Source organism: Miniopterus natalensis, chromosome 7 (assembly GCF_054644295.1).
Source record: "Miniopterus natalensis isolate mMinNat1 chromosome 7, mMinNat1.hap1, whole genome shotgun sequence".
Taxonomy (NCBI): domain Eukaryota; kingdom Metazoa; phylum Chordata; class Mammalia; order Chiroptera; family Miniopteridae; genus Miniopterus; species Miniopterus natalensis.
The window spans coordinates 5,453,886-5,474,390 of NC_142087.1; the positions used below are offsets into that span (position 1 = coordinate 5,453,886).

The window sequence follows — 20,505 nt, forward strand, 5'->3', positions numbered from 1 at the left end:
CTCAGCCAATGGCAGTCAAACTTGACCAAGTGTCAGAATCACCCTCCGAGCTTGTTAATATACAAACCGCTGAAATCCATCCCCAGAGCTTCATGAATCAGCAAGTCTAGAGCAGGCTGAGAAATTGCATTTTGACAAATTTCCAGGTGATGCTGACTCTGCTAGCAGGGAACACACTTTGAGAACTACTAGTCTATACGATTCTCCCCTCAACCCTAGGTGGTAAGCACTCACTATTCCCACTTTGCTAAGGAGGAAACAGGTTCAGCGTGTGGCGTGTCCAAGGTCCCACAGTAGACCTCTGGGATTCACAGTTGTCTGGGGAGGGAGACAGCCTACCTGCGCATCCCCAGGTGCCAGGCATACTGCCACTCAGCGGCTTTCATAATCCTCCGAGGTCGAGTTCCCCGTTTGTTTATGCCAATGAAACGAGCGCCGCGAGGCTCAGGGATTTCACCAAAGTCCCCCAGCCAGGGAGGGAGGGCTAGTCAAACCCAGGCCTGACCCTTCAATCCAAAGGGCACTTGCCACCTACTGAGCACCTACTGCATCCCAGGCGCTTCGCAGAGAGCACCCAACACCCCTGGCTGGTGAACCGGGCAGGGGATTTGTCGATCTTCCTGGAAGCAAGGCCCGGGGACCCGCCCCGCCCCCCTCAGCGCGCTTCTCCCGCGTCCGCAGGGCAGAGGACCGCAGCCATGGTGAGCGAGTCCCCAGGGCCCGGCGCCGGGGTCCCCTGGAGGCGGAGCGACGAGGCTCTGAGCGTGAACGTGGGCGGCGTGCGGCGGCGGCTGAGCGCGCGCGCCCTGGCGCGCTTCCCGGGCACGCGGCTGGGCCGCCTGCAGGCGGCGGCGTCGGAGGAGCAGGCGCGGCGCCTGTGCGACGACTACGACGCGGCGGCGCGGGAGTTCTACTTCGACAGGCACCCGGGCTTCTTCCTGGGGCTGCTGCACTTCTACCGCACGGGCCACCTGCACGTGCTCGACGAGCTGTGCGTCTTCGCCTTCGGCCAGGAGGCCGACTACTGGGGCCTGGGCGAGAGCTCGCTGGCCACGTGCTGCCGCGCGCGCTACCTGGAGCGGCGCGTGGCGGGGCCGCGCGCCTGGGACGAGGACAGCGACACGCCGAGCAGCGTGGACCCGAGTCCCGGCGAAATCTCCGACGTGCAGCGCGAGCTGGCGCGCTATGGCGCGGCCCGCTGCGGCCGCCTGCGCCGCCGCCTCTGGCTCACCATGGAGAATCCCGGCTACTCGCTGCCCAGCAAGCTCTTCAGCTGCGTCTCCATCGGCGTGGTGCTCGCCTCCATCGCCGCCATGTGCATCCACAGCCTGCCCGAGTACCAGGCCAGCGAGGCGGCGGCCGCCGTGGCCGCGGTGGCCGCGGGCCGCAGCGCGGAAGAGGCGCGCGACGACCCGGTGCTGCGGCGCCTCGAGTACTTCTGCATCGCCTGGTTCAGCTTCGAGGTGTCGTCGCGCCTCCTGTTGGCGCCCAGCCCGCGGAACTTCTTCTGCCACCCACTCAACGTCATCGACATCGTGTCGGTGCTGCCTTTCTATCTCACGCTGGTGGCCGGCGCGGCGCTCGGCGACCAGGGCGGTTCGGGCGGCGAGGAGCTCGGCGACCTGGGCAAGGTGGTGCAGGTGTTCCGCCTCATGCGCATCTTCCGCGTGCTCAAGCTGGCGCGCCACTCCACGGGGCTGCGCTCCCTGGGCGCCACGCTCAAGGTAGGGCCGCTGGGGGCGGGGTGGGGGTTAGAGGGAGGCTGGTGTAACCACGGGGCGGGCGGGCGAGCAGGTGAGCTTAAGCCTGCTGCGTGCCCGCGCACGGTGAACTGAAACGACGGCCTTTGTACCAGGCACAGGGCCGGGTCACAGGTGCAGGTACGTTTCGCGTCCAGCGTGACCTACCCAACAGCCCTGTAAGGAAGAGCTTCTGGTTTCTCTATGTCCCAGGGGAGAAAACTGAGGCAGGGCTGTGCTGGTCTTTTCAAAACAAAAATTTAAGTTTAAAAAAGACAGAGGTAACTTTTGATCTCTCCTTCAAATATCAAGTAATACATAGCATAAAAATATGCAAAGTAGGATGCTAACTGGCATCTTCACTGAGCCTTTCTTCTGAGGTTATTGGGGGGGCACAGATATCATAGGTCCTGCTTAATAGACCAAGTCTAGTATAGCCCCAGAACTAATACTTACTAATGCTAATTTTGTGCCATTTTCACATCCATTATCGATTTCATCCTCAGGACAACTTCCTCAGGAAGATGCTGTTATTTAATCCCTTCCCCTAGATGAAGAACCTGAGGTTGGCTTTTTAAAGCCTGGTTGCAGTTTATTGAGCACCCTCCATGATCCAGGCCCTGCACTGGGGGTGAAATTAGCTTGGTTTGGAGAGGGAGCTCATGTGAACAGCTTGGACAGAGGCCTGAAGAGAGAACAAGATGAATGATAGGAGGGGGACATGGTGGGAGGGGGTGCCAGTTGACGAGGTCAAAGAGGGTACTGAAGGGCCATGAACTCTTGGCTCAGGATTTTGGACTTTATCCCAAGGGAAATGGGGTTTAAGCAGGGGCAAGTATTATTGTCACTGCTTTGCGGATGTGAAAACTGAGGCTCCAAGAGGTGACCGGACTTGTCAGAGGTTTCTCCATGAGTAGCAGAGCCTAGAGAAAAACCCAGCTGTGCCTGACTCCAGCACCTCATGTTCTTTCTCCTAAAGCCCCCTGTAACCCTGCTGAGGTGCTGATAGATCCCTTCCACCCATGGCTTAGTAAAGCCTTCTGCATGACTTCATAGCAGGGCAGCCAGAATGCTGGGTGTAGGCAGGGGACCTGGGCAGAATGCTGGGGCAATGGATGGGTACAGAGAATTCCATTAGCCAGACACCCTTAATTCCACACCTCTCCAGACATGATCCCTCCATCCCAGAACTCTGCCTTGCCTCCACCATGCAGGGATCCAGGGCCCAGTGCTACCAGCTCATTCTGTGAGGAGGGAGAAGAGTATTGATGGAGGCTTCCAAAGTCCAAGACACAGCTGTAAGATACCAGATGAGAGCCTTGCTACTCAAAGTGAGGCCCCTGACCACCAGCAGCTTTCTCATTAGCTGGAAGCTTGCTAGGATTGCGGAATCCCTTGCCTTATGCTAGACCTCCTCAGTCGGGTTCTGCCCTTTAAACATTTTGGGAGTCCTGCTCTGGACTAGGAGTTCTCAGCCTCTACTAACATTTGGGGCCAAGTAATTCTTTGTTGTGCAGGCTGTCTTGTGCGTTGTAGGATGTTTAGCAGCATCCTTGGCCTCTACCCGCTAGATGCTGGTAGCACACCTGTCCCAGTTGTGACAATCAAAAATGTCTCCAGATATTGCCAGATACTCCTTGCGGGGTGGCAGAACTTGCCTTGTTTGAGAACCACTGCCCTAGAGCTTGGCCACAGGGGCAGTGCAAATATACATACCCATAGGCAAGTGCATTCAGTGAGGGGCCTAGGGAACATGGAAATCCTCTCAGCTTGAGAGGCAGAAAATATTTTTATACTGATCAGAAATGAGATCAACCAGTGAAAAGTCCACAAAACCAACCCTTTGCATTGTGGGATATAAATTATGTTACTCTCTTGATTCTGCAACAGTGTAAAAATAACAAGCTTTTCATTAACTGGCTGGTGCTACCTGCGTTAGAAGAAACAAATGTGGCTTAGCAGGCACCTTGGACAATGGAAATCAGGACTGTGTTCAGTGCCAGGGAGTTTTGCTGCTTTTTTAGTTGAAAGACCTAGATTTGGAGTCAGGGGACCTAGGTCCTGGCACCAGCTCTACCTTGTTCTGTGACTGTGGACCTATCCCTTCCACTCTCTGGGCCTCAGTTTCCCCATATGTCAAATGCCAGGTCAGTAAGCCCCCAGCTCTGACTCTGCTTCCTGCTTCTCTTGCAGCACAGCTACCGTGAGGTGGGCATCTTGCTGCTGTACCTGGCTGTGGGCGTGTCAGTGTTCTCCGGTGTGGCCTACACGGCTGAGAAGGAGGAAGACGTCGGCTTTGACACCATCCCGGCCTGCTGGTGGTGGGGCACCGTGAGCATGACCACTGTGGGCTACGGGGACGTGGTGCCGGTGACGGTGGCTGGCAAGCTGGCAGCTTCGGGCTGCATCCTAGGGGGCATCCTGGTGGTGGCCCTCCCCATCACCATCATCTTCAATAAGTTCTCTCATTTCTACCGGCGCCAGAAGGCTCTGGAAGCAGCCGTGCGCAACAGCGGCCACCGGGAATTTGAAGACTTGCTGAGCAGCGTTGATGGGGTGTCAGAGGGGTCTCTGGAGACATCTCGGGAGACCTCCCAGGAGGGAAGGTCTGCAGACCTGGTGGCCCAGGCCCCCAGTGGGCCTCCAAACTCTCAGATTTATTAAAACCAGGGCTCCATGTCCCCCTTCGCACGCCCCTACAGTCAGCTACAACAGAGCGGAGATTCGTCCCCTGCTGAAGTTCTTCATGGTAGCATGACCACTCAGGACCACTCACCCTAGCCTGAGAAATGACACCCAGAGGCTGTGTCCCTTCCTCCAAAGGCTCAGGGCAGGATAGTGTTACCCTAGATTCTGTGAGTCTGGAGAGCAACCCAGAGACCTTTATAAACAAATCTCCAAGCCATCCATGAAGCAGCATGAGCCAGAAGGAGAAAGTCAGAAGGATGCTAACAATTCCTGAATACCTGCTATCTATCAGCCAGGTCACATTTGGCCCTATGTTGGAGGATAAGAATTACCCCCATTTCACAGGTGAGGAAACTGAGGCTGAGAGGTGCAACAACTTGCTCAGATGGTGTGCAACTAGAAATGGTAGGGTCAAATTTGGGATCCATGCTTGTTGGGCTGCCAAAACAATGTTTCTTCCACTCTGTCTGCTGCCCTCATGAAGCTTGCATAGGGCTTTAGCGGGTTTGTGGACCCCTAGAAGTTGATCCAGTTAGAACGCTCTGTCAGAGCTAGGGAAAGGACCAGACAGGGGATTCAGATGTAGGAGCCCTGGGCCTCAGCTGTGGTTTTTTTCCCAGGAGCTTAAGGAGTCAGCTCCCTAAGATGAGGTCTGGGAGGAAAAGGGAGCCGCCTCCTTAGGCGATGCGTAAGTTAGTGAAGCGATACCTGTAGCTTCCTCCCAGGACTGGCTTGAGATACAGAAAAGGGGCCCTGGCCTGAGGCTTGAAGTCTAGACCCAGCTATACTGCACTAGAACCTGATATGTGAAGAGGGCAAGTCCCTGCCCCATCTCCAGGTTTTAGCCCATCAGTGAAATGGTCAAACTCTGGCCCAGAGGGAGATGAAAGCCCAGTGCAACAGGGGGAAGACTGATTTCAAGCCAGCCTGGCTCAGAAATGTTGGTGGCAAGGAGCTGCCATGCATGAACACCTGTCCCCCCTACCCTGGATCCTCCCAATCTGACCGTAGCAGTCCCCGTCTGCCCGCCCTGCAGACCTCCAGCCACACCTTGAGTTACCATGCAGGCACATGCTGGAGGTTCCTGTCCCTTTTCACCAGCTCCAGCCCCTTCATCCTTGCTGGGAGCATATCTTGTATACTCACCTACTGAATCCTCTCCCTACTTGCTAAAAAAGTTGGGAGGCAAAGGCTCCCATAGCCCTTTCACATGCTATTGCTGGAACATCCATCACTGTGCTGTCATTGCCTGACTGGCTGGCTGTCCCACCACACTGAGCTTCAAGACGGAGGACACTGTCTGGTTGAATCTGGACTTGGTGCAGAGTAGGTGTTTAGTAAATGCCGAGTGGGTCTTCTGTACAGCTACTGTTTGCCGAGTGCTAGGGAGGAAGAGGAAAGAGAGCCTGAGGGAGACCTTGCCCTCGAGAGGGTGAAGACAGGGCTGAAAGGAGGTCCTTTCAGCTCTGCCCCCCTTCCTCCTTGCTTTTTTGAGCTTTTACAATGATTTCCTTGTAGATTCTTTACTCGCTCATTCAACAAATATCCACTGGAAAAGTCATAAGCTGGGGCTTCACATGTGGGCCACAGACAGGTTTTATTTAGCTGAACAGTATTTTTAGTATGTTTTTAAAATGTGAATGCCTTTGGGTGAGGCATGCACTCCCCGGTTCCCCTTCGTGCCCCCGGCCCCCCCCCCCCACAGTGGTTCCTGTGTTAGCCCCATCACTTAGATTTACTTCACCCACCTGGCCTGGGATTTATTGACATTTTGCTAGATTCAACAGATAGAATGCCAAGCAAAATATATATCCCTATGTCTTGAAGCTTACAGACTAGTGGGGAGACAGATATTAATCCAGTAATTACATAAATACATCATAATAAGCTCTGCTAAATCCAATAGCTGTAAGGGTATATAATATAGCAGGGACGGAGAAGGCAGAGAAGACTTTCCTCAGCAAGTGACTGTGTAGCCTGCCATCATATGGATCAATAGTAATTAGCCAGTGGGGCCTCCAGGGAAGCAGTGTATTCCAAGCAGAGGGAACAGCATGTGTGAAGACCTCATGTCATACAAAGGGCCTATCATACATAGGCCTCCAGATGTAGATGGTTCTAGTCTCCAGATTGGAGCAGAGACTGGAGCTAAGCCAAGGGCTGCTCATGCATTGACCACACACACTGGCCCTCCTGCATGCTCACCTTGTGACAGCTAGGCCCAGCTCTGACCAGGTCAAGACACAGAGACCAGGAGGGCTGCATGCACCCACCCTCATGGTCTTGCTGAACATACTAAGGAGCTAGCTAACTTCCAGACTTTCTGACCCCCACAGACAAGTCCCTAAAGCTGGTGTGGAGAAAGCTCGGAGAGAATTGTCTGGGTTGACTCTTATCAGGAGGTTGTGTGTGGTCCTGGCGAAAAGCAACTCCCTCCCACTCCCATGTATCAGTGAAAACCATTATGCAAATAAAGAGGCTGGGCTCAGGGACCTGTTTCTGCCTGTATGGGGCTAGCTGCCTGGCACGTTTTCCGGGTGATTGGGGAGGGTGGAGTGATAACCTGGAGTGACTCAGAATCCCTATTCTTTGATTCCAGTCTCTCATTTGGTACAAGTTGCAAGTGACAGGAATCCAGCTGGAACTTGGTCAGTAAGGGTAATTCACTAGCCTCAATCTTTGAAGTGATGAGCAACGGTTACAATGAGGGTTCTCTGGCTACACGCAACAGAACTTTAAGGAAAAAAATGAATTTATTGGAAAGTGTACTGGCTTCCTGTGGCTGCCATAACAGATTACCACACATTTGATGGCTTAAAATAACAGGATCATTCTCTCACAGTTCTGGAGGCCAGAAATCTAAAATCAAGGCGTCAGCAGCACCACACTCTCTCTAGGGGAGAGGGGCTCTAGGGGAGATTTCTCTCCCTGCCTCTTCCAGCTCTGGTGGCTGCCAGCATTGCTTGGCCTGTGGCTGCATCACTCCAAATGCTGCCTCTGTCGTTGCAGCACCTTATCCTCTGTGTGTCAAATCTCCCAATGCGCCTCTGTCATGAGGACACCTGTGATGGTATTTAGGGCCCACTCAGATAATCCAAGATGACCTCGAGATTCTTAACTTAATCATATCTGCCAAAAGATCCTTTTCCTAAATAAGGTAACATATAAATAGTAGAGTTCCACTACATTCCAGCTCTTGCCTGCCCAGCACACCTTCCTATACAGAGATTAAGATGTAGACATGTCTTTGGGACCACCATTCAGCCACTATAGAAGAGTAATGATAAAGTTCACCCAATCAAAGGAAAAGCTGACTGACCAGGCCTCAGGAAATACAGGAATGAAGGGAGCTCTAGGGATTGCAGCACAGGACCCATGAACCTTCTGTTTAGAGCACAGCCATCAAAATGATCCTCCAATCACCTTCCCCCCCGGGTCATTCTGCTCAGCCCCCATCCCAGGAGAAAGGTTCATTTGCCTTACTTACCTCATATCCGTTCCCTTGGTGGGGATGGAGGGCAGGGTACCTGGATTAGCATCTACAACAGATCATGTGGGATGGAAGAAAGGTAGTTACCCAAAGAAAAGGCCATGTAATGTCACCAAAATAAAGGGGAGAGATGTGAACAGGCAAAAATAGTAGAGTTCCACTACATTCCAACTCTTGCCTGCCCAGCACACCTTCCTATACACACAGTATTATAAATGTTTCTAACATAAGGAAATGATCTTTACTCTGTAGGCCCTATTAATGTGATTTAATCAATAGAGTGGATCAGTTTGATGTCTTGCAGTGGAATCAGGGAATCAGTTTCTCTGATACAGAGCTGGAAGAGAATGGAGTGAAAGGTAAAAGAAAACTTATCTTTTCCAGCAAAAGGTTTCCAGTGGTTTTGGTTTCTTGGAATAAAGAATTAAACCAGGAGATGCCTATTAGCTCCAGAGCCTGTTACAAGGAACACATATCTAAAACTGCAGCTAAAATTGGAATTGCCACTTGATTAAAATAAGCCCCCTGTCATTTTCCAAGACCCATTCAATCTTGCACCAGCGAAACAGGAAACTTTTCATAGGAGTCACCACTCTGCAGGGGCTCCAGTGGGGGCACTGATCTCTGCAGCCTCCCCTAAGATGTGGTACAGCTGCTGAGTTTTCGATTCTGGGACAGTTGCTCAGTTGGATTCTATTGGCCTTCATGGGTCAGGGAGCCAAGTGGGGGATCTTTTCAAACTATCACTCAGAAACTGGAGATAGAGAACAGCATCGGGATCCCACTAGACCTCCAGTGACATGGAAAAAGGCCTAAACACTTTTTCACATGATTTGTGGACCTAGAGTAGTACTCTTGGACTCAAGAAACTGGTATTAGTGTATTAGCTCAAAGTCTTCATCCAAGGTTCCCCGAAAGATTTGAGTGTTTACCTTTTTCAGCACTTGGTTACCCTGGTCAATGACCACAGGTCCTTTGGGAGAAGACGGAAAATGTTCACATTATACCCACATCAGCTCCAGGGCCAGCAGCTGTATAGCAGTCCTTTCTCAAGGGCAAGTAGCGTATGTTCCATTCAAAGGGCTTTAGATCAATAACCAAACTCAATTCTAGGTATTAGGTGATGCTCTGCGCCTTTCATGGTGACTTTTGTTTTGTTTTGGCTTTAGAGAATGTTTTTGGTTTTTGTTTTGCTTCTAATGTTTTGTTGGTTATACAAATCAAGTAAGGCTTCAGCGGTCAACTCTGATTAAACTTTTTAGGATCCTCTAGCCAGAGATCATGCCTCATTCAGAGCCTGCTGAATACTACAATGACCATTCCCACTTAATTTTTGAGGGTTAGATGCCAACACCTGGCCTCCCACACCTCTGCATTCCTCCCCTCTGATATCAGGGAGCCCCTCCACCCAGCACTCTTGACCTAGTCTTCCCTCAAAGCAAGGGTCAAGTGTTCAAGGTTCACCGAGGGCCATACTTAGAGGTATTTGTGGGAAGGAGGCACAAATTAACAGATCCAGTCCAGCATCTCCGTCTTCAGAAATATTTGAATCCTTTCCTCTATGATGCCAAGGAATTTGGGGCCTTTAAATTCCATTTCATGTGGGCGAGCGTTTATCCAAGTTTGCACTGGCCAACCCACCACTTGTTAGAACCCAGCCAGCTCCTGGCAGGAGCACGGAAAATGCAGAACCCCTGGTACGTGCCGCATATCAAGAAGATCAGCCTGGTCCAACATTACCTTTCCCCCTTCCTTCTTCAAGCACCACAAAAATCCATTCCCACGAATATTCCCCACATTTCTGATGGTATCAATTAACAAGTTTCTGCATTTCTGTATGGTTCCAAGATTCTTTCCTACTCACTCAGTCTATTTTTCACCCTCTAGGCCAAAACTGATCCCCACCTTCCAGCTAGGCAGCCTTGAGGGGTGGGGCAAGCAGGCACTTGGGAGTTTTCTCCAGTAAGGAAGGGCGGGGGCTGCTTCCAGCCAGTGTTTTGGATTGCCTTGGATTTTTCCCATGTCCTCTCACAGCCATTCCACTTGTCACTATCCCACTCTTCCTGTCAATGCCCAGCTTCACTGAACTGCAGCAGGGTTGTGACCTTGGCAACCTGCACAATCAATTGCCAACTTTGGTTTTGGAGATCTTAGCCCTACTGCCGAGTCATGAGATGGTTTCACCATGGTCATGGACGTGCTCGCCATTTCATTCTGTGCCCAAATTATTCTGGGCTTGCCTTGTTGACTTTCTCTTTACATTATTCTGTGCAGTTAGAAATAAAGCTTTCTATCCCACAGCTCGGATATTCCTCACCTCCTTAAAATTGGACTGTGACAAAAGCTCCCCCTTCTCGGAGAGCCACCTCCTCGGTGGTCAGACGATACCGAGCAACACAGGAAGTAGCCCTTGACCACTGCGCGCCATGGTCTGCTGGTGCCCAGGCCAGAGCAGAGCAGCAATCTCATTGTGTCTTGCCTCATGACAGCTCATTCGTTTTTAAGACCCACATTTCTTGGAGGACATGTTACCTGTTCTGATTGCTGTATCAGTCAGGAGTCTTTAGTTGCAAACAACAGAATCCAGCTCTGGAAAACTTAAGCAAAAAATGACTGCCTGGGATAGCTACTGGCTAGGATCAAAGTAAAATTAAACAACTGGGCTCTGAGAAAGGTAGGAACCAGGGCAACACAGGGACCAAGGGAGTTAGGACCCATGAATCACCACTTTAGGGCACTGTAATTAAAACACCTTAGTGACAACTGCCTCCATTTTATGTATCACTCTGCTCAAACTAGCAATTCCCTGAAGACGGAGTCTAACCGGACTGGTGTGGGTCACACGCCCATCACATGGCTGGGGAAGGATGGAGGAACTGTCACAGACAGCCTCACCAGGACAGACAGCAGAGGGTAGTTCCCTGAAGAAAAAGAATGTTTCATTCAGCATGGCTTTGCTGTAATGTTGGTGAGATGCCCTAGGAACCTAACTCTACATCAGTTAGCCTACGGTAAAATTGGTTCAGTTATGCATCACTTCGCTTGAAGTCATAGAACCTACTGACAATGTTAAATGAGGACTGACTTTGTGTTTAACAGGTGTTTATAAACGATTTCTCACGCCACACTACTTGTGTCGGCCGGTCACTCCCACCCTCTCTCCGCCGGCCATCTCGCCCTCATTTTGTAGGTTCAGGATGCGCTGCCGCCTCCAAGGCTTCCTCGGACACTCGGGCAGAACTGACCGTCCCTCCTCGTGTGTCCACAGGCTGTGCGCTGCCTTCCGCCACGGTATTCCCAGTGTTCTCGTGTGTCTGACCGACTCTCCAGCTGGTCTGCAAGGACTGTGTCTGGTTCATCTTTATATCCGACAACTAGCTCAGGACCTGGCACACAGTAGGTGTCCAACAAGAGTTTACTCCCTACTCACTACCTCTCCCCTGGCTTTGGATTCTAGACAAACACAACACAAAGTCAGTGTCATGAATGTTCACAACACCATTATCCAGGCTGTAGACGGAGGATCTCATTTTGAAAAAGACGATGGTCTGTGGTCTGAAGGACAGTTTATTTAAAACAAAGGTGTAGGAAGAAGGAAGGAGGGAAGACAATTCCAACATAAAAGCACACAGGAAGCATCTCAAATTACAAAACAAGAGGCAATGAAGGAAGCTGTCTCATACATATACAAACTGCTGACTTTGACGGATTATTTACATCCAAACCTTATAAAACAGCATTTCAAGTCAGCACTTAAGCCAGTGTTATTAGTTTTTGTTACAAAAGTTAAAGCTACAAACTTCACATTTTTAAAGTTGTACATCTGCAACATCATTTATGCTTTTTTTTTCCAAGTTGGTCTGAGTGCAGGCTGGTGGAAGAAATTCTTTTTTTCCAAACACAAATAAGAACATGAATTCCAAAGACAATGAATACAATCCTGATAAAAACACAAACATGGTGCTTAAGAAAGGATGGGGTGGGAGGGTGTGGACTGGGCAGGAACAATTTTCCAGTAAATAAGGAGCTGCAATCTTTAGAGGCAACATGGTATGCTAGAAAGGGCACTGGAGTAAGAATCAGAGAACTGAATTTGAATCCTGGTTCCGCCACATTCTAACTACATGACCTTGAGCAACAGACTTTCTCTCTCTGAGCCTCAGTTTCCTTATCTGTAAAAGAGAACAATAATACCTGATCTCCTAGAGCTATTATGTTTTAATAGAGATAGGGCTATTCAGATGATCTATTTCTTCTTGAGTGAGTTTAGTGCTCTGTATCTTTCAATTAATTTGACCATTTCATTAAAATTACTGAATTTATTAGCATAAAGTTGTTCATAATATTAGCCTTTTAATATCTTAGGGCCTTTAAGGACAACTCTCATTCCTGATACTGGTAAAAGCTATTGAGTTTTAAACAGTAAAATTAATTTCTGGCATCTGCTAGATGCTAAGTAAATGTTACCTGGATCAGAATCTATAGTCTCAAGGAGTTAAGGCTATGGTTCTTAAGTTGCTTCAGAGTATTGGGTGAGTTGGTCTGTCTATCAATCAATCAATTAATCAATCAATCATTCATCCATCCAAACATTTATCCATTAATCCAATGGTTGGGAGAAGGGATAATGGAAAAAGAAAAATAGAAGTTTGCTTCAAAATTACTGATGAGGAAGCAATTAAGATATTCTTAGAGAATTGGAGATTTTTAAAAAGAAACAATTAGGTGTGGGTCATCGTTTCTTAGAAAGAGAAAACAAGTGAGGGGCTAAGAGTTCCCTGGAAGCTTGAGTCACAAATGCTCAAGAAATGGCTGCCACTCAGGGCCCAATGAAAGCAGACTGATCTATCCTGAATTTAGTTTTCAAGGGAAAACATGGCTAAGATTTGCTTCTCTGCCTTCCTGTCACTAGAAAACATATACACCTGGTCAGGAAGTAATGTGATCCAAAAGAAATTGATTTCTGGCAAAGGACTCTGTCCAGCTAGACTGAAGAGCAATGTACTTTGTTGGACCAGCATGTTGGGTGTACACATGTTTGAAACAAAATAAACTCTAGATCAAGATTCAAGAATATTTATGGGGAAAAACTGAACCTTCTTTAAGTTTACCTAGGTCTAGCTTAGGAAGGCAGAAAATGGGCATAGCCCTCCTGTCTGGCCAAGTGCGAAGTCCTTTTTTAAAAAGAGACTGAGGCAGGACTGTTAATCAGCACAGCAGATGGTGCAGGTAGTGCCTGCTCCATGCTTTGATTTTTACAACTCACTTGGCTGTCAGACTTGACTACTAATTCAGCTGTTTCCCAACTTAAAAATGCCCATTAAGAGCATTTTAGTCTGTGAGAAAAGGTGGTCACTTCATTTAAAAAAGACTTTCCCCTATAAAATGCTGGTCCCATATGGTGATGCTATGAATCCTGGTTCTACCACTTACTAGCTGTACTGCCTTCTCTGAACCTGTTTCTTCATCCATGAAATGGAGATAAAGTACTTAGCCCACAGTTACTGTGAAGTTTAGAGCTGAGAGAAAGAGCCTACTGAGCTCTGTGCCTGGCACATCATAAGTGGTCAATGAATGCTCACTGCCATTGATTATTCCAGTAGGACCCTCAAACTGTCCTCTATTCTCTGTATTTGCCATATAGCTGCTTAACTGACTAAGCCCTATAGACCTACAACTGCCTCTTATATTTGTTAAAACTTGCTTTAATTACAAAGAATAGAATCTGGCCCCAGAAGAGAAACATTCCCTGCCTTTCCACTGATTCCCTGGTTTGGGAAGCAAAAACAATTATGGGGTCAAATTGCAATGTCCTTAGGTGCAACTTAGTCACAGCTCCCTGTCTGAGAGGAAGAGATATTTGAAAATAAAAACACATTTGCCTTTTCCAACTCTCTCCTCTTTGCTGTGTGACTAAATGACAGGTGGCCTTGAGCCAATGCTGCAGAAGGGCTCAGGGCTGTCTTCTGCGAGCCCTCTGCTCTGCTTTTGGCCCTAAATCTGCCTGCACGAGTCTTGTCTGCTATCTGGCAGATGGTGCAGAGGCCATGGACTGGCTGACACAGGGTGACCTGGCTCCCCTGGAATCTCTTCACAGCCTCACCCACTGAAGGGACAAGGCAAGAGCAAGTTCCCATTAGCAGGCTTCCCTGGAACAACTTAACCAAAACTGACACAGGTCTCCTCCCTTGGAGAAGGGCTGCTTGTTCCAATGAACCGGGAGTGAGGAGCCTGAGGTCTAGTCCCAGCTCCCACTTTCACCTGCTTTGTGATTTTGACCATGTCACTTGCCCTCTCCAAGCCTCAGCCAGACCAGGTGATGGCCAGGGTCCCTTCCAGCTCTGGCATTCCACATGTCTGAGTTGAGCCTCCTGGGGAAGAAATCTTAGTCTGATATTCACTATCCATTCCAGACCCCTTAGTGGTAAAATAAAAAAGTCACATATTTGAATATGTATCACAAAATCAATGCCCTCTACCCGTCTGTAAAGAATGCAGAGCAAAATGCCACATGTGTGATCTTCACATGAAAGAGAACCTCAAAAACCCTTCCCCTTTTGTGGACTGAACACAGCCCCACATTTGCTGGGAGTTCCTGGTAGGCCTGCCCCTCACCGGGTCACATCTCCTCTTAAGGCACTGGGCAGTATCTGTGCTGCGACTTCAGGCAGTTGGGAGAGCAGAGGTGGACAAAAGGCGCTGAGACCACAAAGGCCAATTTGCAAAGAAGGCGTTAGGCTCCTCCTGGGACTCAAAAAGTAAACATGACTCTCAAGGCTTTCCCTTGGACGTCACCAATAGCTCCAGGTGCCAGGGATGACCCACATAAGGCCGAAAGTGTGTTGAAAACTGGCCCGAACCTAATTTTTAAATGCAGCCCTGCAAAAGGGTGAGGTTGGCTCCTGGGAGTGGAGTGACCCCAACAGCACCCGGGGTGCCCTGCCCTCGTGTTCCACAGTACCATAATCTTACAGAAAAGAGGCAAACTGCTTAGAATTGTACCTGTACAGAGATGCCACCACACTGAGTGGGGAATCTAGTTATAATTTACATATATATGCATATTTATACTTTTTAAAAAAGTCTTCCAGAAAGAACAATTGAAAGCTATTGGGAGAAGAAAAACAAAAGACAATGTAAAACTTTCCCAGCTATCACTTGACTAGGAGTCTCTGTTCCTGGGGTTTAAAACTCTGAGTTTAAAAGCGCCCATATAAACCCTTTGAAATAATAAACCTGCCCAATTGAGACACACACACACCAAGACGGCTCGCTCGCTGACCGGCGAGGCGGCCCTTCCCACTGGCACACGTTCCTGAGTTCAGAGGTGCTGTGGAGGGAGAGGCGGCACAGTGACCGCACAGTGGTGGCGAACAAGCTGGAGCAGCAGGCGGGCCCGGCTCCCGAAGGCCGAGTGGGAGCGGGGCCCCCGGGCTGGCCTTGCTCAGAAGTTCTGCTGCCGCCGCTTCTTAGCCTCAATGGCATCCAGGATGGGCTGCCGCTTTGACTGGTACTTCTGCCGGATCTCTTCAATCTCCTGCTCCATCATGGGGTCGAGGGCCGAGAGCCTCTTCCGAAGGTCCTCCACTGTCCAACTCTTAAGCTAGAAGAGAAATGGAAAGTGCAGTCATGACAGAGCCCAGATCAGGGGCCGAACAGCAGAGAAGCAGCCTTTATAGGCTCCCAGAGGGAAGGGAGAGAGAACACGTGCCCACACCCAGCCGGGGTGGTAGTGGTTGGAAAGTGACAGTTCACTCAAATGACGGCACGCCACCACACTTCTACAAGACAATTTATCCCTATAAGAGTTCCAAGTGCTAATCTCTTTGATTAAGCTCCTGCCTTGACCAGGAATTTAATGAATCATACTTTCATCTCCCCTACCTTTTTAAAAAAAATCTTTATTATTGAAAATATTACAGATATCCCCTTTTTCCCCCATTAATCCCTTCCACCCCCACCCACTCCCTGGCCCAGGCCTTCACTACACTATTGTCTGTGTCCATAGGTTATGTATATATGCATATAAGTTCTTTGGTTAATCTCTCCTCCCCACCCACCCACCCCCTATGTTCATAGCAGCACAGTTTACAATAGCTAAGATCTGGAAACAGTCCAAGTGCCCATCAGTAAATGAGTGGATAGAAAAGATGTGAGACATTTATACCATGGAATACTATGCAGCTATAAAGAAGAAGGATCCTCTACTTTTAAAATTCATTGTTAGGCGTTAAAATAACAGTAACTTGATATATGCAAAATAATGGTTGTCTCGTTGTTCTGTCCTACCCAGGAGATGGGCATCTGGACAGTGACCATGCCTCTTGGACACTACACCAAGGAGGACAGATGCTGACTAAGGGTCAGATGCTCCCCGCACCCCCAGGGTCTGGGCGCTATCATACTAATCACCACTAACATTTATTGTCATCATATGCCAGGCCCCACTCTATGCACTTTCTATGGATTATCCACATAAATGTCTTATAGACACACCCAGGGGTGGGGGGAGTTGGAGAAACCCTGAAACTTCTGAGTTTCACCCACATAAGAAAATAGGACTCGATACATAAATTAATAACAATGGCTACCATGCATATAGTGCTTTACATCCATTGATTCATTAATCCTCGCAACCCCATGATCTGAGTAGTTCCTTATCCCTGGGTTACCGATGAATGAGCCAATGAAGAGAGTGGCTGAGTGACTTGCAGTGTCTCACAGCCAGTAAGCAACAGAGTCTAGATTCACACCCAGAGTCCATGCTCTTAACCGACGTCACAGAAGGAGCAGACTCTCGAAGCACAGGCTTTATGACCACCTCAACCCGTGTTTAAATCGGGGCTCTGCCTCTCAAAAGTGCTGGGAGCCCGGCCGGGCGTGGCTCAGCGGTTGAGCGTCGACCTGGGATCTGGGCGATCGGAGTTCTATTCCCGGGCAGGGCACATGCCCGGGTTGCGGGCTCGATCAATGACTCTCATCATTGATGTTTCTGTCTCTCTCCCTCCCTCTCCTTTCCTCTCTCTGAAATCAATAAAGATATATTAAAAAAAAAAAAGTGCTGGGAGACTCAGGCAAGTCGCCGATCTCTCCAGGCCTTCCTCATCTACAGAAGTGGGACAGCAATACCTCATCATGTTTATTAGAATTAAATGAGATCAGGGCTGTAGAGTTGTTAACACAGTGCCCCGTACATTGTGTGCTTAAAGATGGCACTGCAAGTGACAGCCCTCTCTCTTCACTAAAGCCCAGGGGCGCACCGTGGCCAACCTGTGTCTGCAGTTACTGGCCGGGTGGGTTTGGTTGCTGTATGTATGGAGTCTTCACTGAACCCGAGCAAGGCCAGTCCTGGCTGGCAGGGTGGGAATGAATGCGACATTATCCACAGCAAGTGGTGATGAATTCTGTGAGCTCACAACTCTTTTAATAGGTACCAGTTTCAAGAACTCAAAAACCTCACTCAAGTCTTTGGAGAGATTTATAGAATCATCGCCCTCAGCCCCTTCCTGAGGCCCCAACAGGGAAGTGGTACAGGAAGGTGGCTGAAGGAGCCTTTCTGTCCCCCTTCCTTTACGGGGCGGGGTGTGAGTGAGTGTGGAGTGCTACAGTGGCCTCCCCAGAAATGGTTCAGTGACCTGTCACCACAGGCATTTCCCTTGGCCCCACTACAGGGAGGTTGTCTGAGAAGTGAGAAAAGCCTAACAGTTCAAGACCAAAGGTCCTTTGTAATGTGAGAATGGAAAGACCTGAGAGTGTGGGGAAATGCTGGAAAGTTGGGCTGAAAAAATGTATCTTCCTTTCCAGCCTGTAGTTTTATACCATCTAGGAGGTTGGTGTTCTTGGCCCAGGGACACCCCAAAAAGTGATGCCTGCTTAGTCTTTGGCTTTTCCAATCCCTTCCCCAGAGAACACCCCAAACCTAATAATGAATGTGACTGGTAGTTAAGGACTTCCCCTTTCGATCACAGATCTTAAGTCTCTATTGACTGTGTAACCTGGACAAATAACTTCACCTCTCTGAGCCTCAGTTTCCTTCTCTGGAAAACAGACAACACCAGTTTCTCCATCCTTGGACTGTAATGAGGACTGGATGAGTTAAGGGTCTGATGTTCTTAGTTCAGAACTTCATATGGCACCTATGTGGCAGATGGTAAGCATCCTACAAATGGCAGCAGTTTTCAGTTGTTATTTATGACTGTTACTGTAGCTATTATTATTATTAAAAAAGCCTCTATTAATCTCCATAAACAAGCTGTTTTTGTAACCTCTCATCCAAGCCAGCACTGGTGGCAAACAAGTGAAAAAGAAAATATTCTACACTATTTTGGGCTAACAAAGCCTAAGGGTTGGCACTTTACCGCAATGCCCATTAACTGATTTATAGCTCAACAAAATATTTTTCATCCATCCATCCACTTATCAAATATTCATTCAACACCTACTATGGGCCAGGCACTACCCAGGGAACATAGGATACACAGAGAAATTCCTGTGGCAACAGGTCACTGAACCATTTCTGGGGAGGCCACTGTAGCCCTTCACACTCACACTCCACCCTCTCAACGAAGGCTAGAGTTTTTTCCTTCACTGGAAAAAAATCCAAAATCAGTGCCCTTGTGAAGCTAACATTTTAGTGAGGCAAGACAGACAAATAACAATGAACACAGTGAAGCCCTCTTACGTTAGAAGGTGATGCGTGCTTTGGGAGAAGGAAAGAGAAGAAAAACTACAGTGAAGGGGAGCTGGGAACCGGGAGGGGAGACTTGCTTTTCTCCACCGTTAGGGTGACGCATCAACTGCAAAGTGAAGAGTGTGAGTGAGCAGAGCTGCACTGGCTTTCCAACTTGTTCTGCGCCTCAAGGCAAGCCCCTTCGTATGCCTGTGCCCATGGTGAGACAGGGCTACCTCGATGACCTCAAAGCTCTTTTTAGACTCAACGTTTCAAAGCGTGATCCATGGGTCACCTGCACCAGAATCACTTGGTACAAATACAGACTCCTGAGCCCCCACCCAGAGCTACTCGATCGGACTCCCTGGGAGGTAAGGCACAGGACTGACTGCTAAAGAAGCCCTTCAGGTGTGTCTTATAAAGCCTCACATTTGGTAAGCATGATTCTGCATTCCTTCTTGTTTTCCCCATAGCAAAATTCTCACAAAGTAATTCCTGTCTCTGGTGGGAAGCTTCTTCCAGGTTTCCGATTTCGATGCAGCGTCTTTGCCCTTGATGCTAATCTGGGGCAACAACAAGCTCCGCTGCTTTATCTCAGCCACCTTCAGACTAATTGACTTGCCCAAAGGCCTCTGGGGCTTAAGTTACACCTGACCTATTAGAACACAGCCAGTCAGTCACTGCTAATGACTCGGTGACACCATCCAGATATGGATTTTTCTGAAAACAAACTGAGAGAATGGTTCTATGGAGCCAAGTATAGCATTTCACTTTCCTGGTCATTGGTGGCATAAATAAATTTCAAGTGGATATTTTGCAATAAAATAACTGTGGTTCTACAGTGTTGCTACAGCAAATTCTCAAATTGGCCATGTAGGTAGCTTGAGCTCTTGTCATGAGTTAAAGGAAATGCCACCATTTAGTATGTCATCTATCCCCCAGGGTTTAAAGTCCTCTCTGTACTGTCACTCACACATTTATATCGCTAGACCAGAATTCTCCTTTGAGCTCCAGGCTTATACATCCAGAGCAGATCCTAGTGGAAATCTCAGTCCCTGATGACCTCATGGAAGCCTGCCACTTAACACATGTACCACGAAGCTCTGGAGTCCCACCTTCCTCCTCCCCCAGCCTTTTCCCTACTTCCCAGTCTTCCCCACCTCAGGGTGCTCAAGTCATCCGTGATTCTTCCCTTCCCTCACTACCCCCTGTCCATGTCCAATCCTTCAAATCCGACTGGTTTAACTCAAATCCAACCACATTTTTCCATTTCTACCTCCAACCCCTCAAATCAGGCCTCCATTATCTCATAGCAACAAACATAATTAAAAATATAGAAATGGGTTAGATCACTTCACCCTTGTTTCCTACTACACTTAGAACAAAACCTAACAACTCACCAGGGCTACAAAGGCCCACATCTCTGGCCCCACTGGCCCCTCCAACTTCATTACCTACTACTCCCCCCCTTGCTCAAGACCCTCTAGCCACACACACTTTATTTTAGATCCTCAAACAGGCCACACTTTGGCCTCAAAGGAAATGCTCTTTCTGCCTTGATGGCTCATCTCCCATTCTTCCTGGTCCTTTAGGCCTTAGCTCAGACGTCTACTTCTCTGGCCATCTGATCTAGAAAGGTCGCCTCCTCTCCATTACTCTCTGTCTCAGCCCCAAGTTTATTTCCTTCAGAACAGTCATGGCACCTTGTAATCATGCTCATTTATTTTCTTTTACTTGTCTCTCTTACTAGGATTGAAGTTCCACAAGGGCAGTGGCTTTGTCTTGTTCACTGTGCTAAGCATAACACTGGCTGAGGAATGGATAAAGTGCCCTTCGTTTCCAGTTAAACAATAAAGAAAGCCACAGAAACCAAGGCAGCGGGCTTCCCCTGAGCACCACCGCCTGCGACAAGGCTCTGG

General features: G+C 48.8%; 2 protein-coding genes across 2 annotated transcripts in view; one reads left to right on the forward strand and one right to left on the reverse strand.

Moving 5' to 3' along the window:
- Positions 1-206: 206 nt before the first annotated feature.
- Positions 207-4,403, forward strand: KCNS1 (potassium voltage-gated channel modifier subfamily S member 1). The gene is made up of 3 exons (XM_087818538.1): positions 207-222; positions 682-1,724; positions 3,933-4,403. Exons 2-3 carry the CDS (start codon positions 699-701, stop codon positions 4,401-4,403), a joined length of 1,497 nt encoding a protein of 498 aa, XP_087674664.1. The 5' UTR covers positions 207-222; positions 682-698.
- A 7,063-nt stretch (positions 4,404-11,466) lies between these two features.
- The window catches only part of STK4 (serine/threonine kinase 4), an 86,163-nt gene continuing 77,124 nt past the window's right edge, over positions 11,467-20,505 (reverse strand). The window contains exon 11 of the mRNA XM_016204857.2: positions 11,467-15,520. Within this exon, the coding sequence (XP_016060343.1) occupies positions 15,362-15,520 (159 nt within the window). The 3' untranslated portion in view covers positions 11,467-15,361. The remainder of the gene's footprint in view (positions 15,521-20,505) is intronic.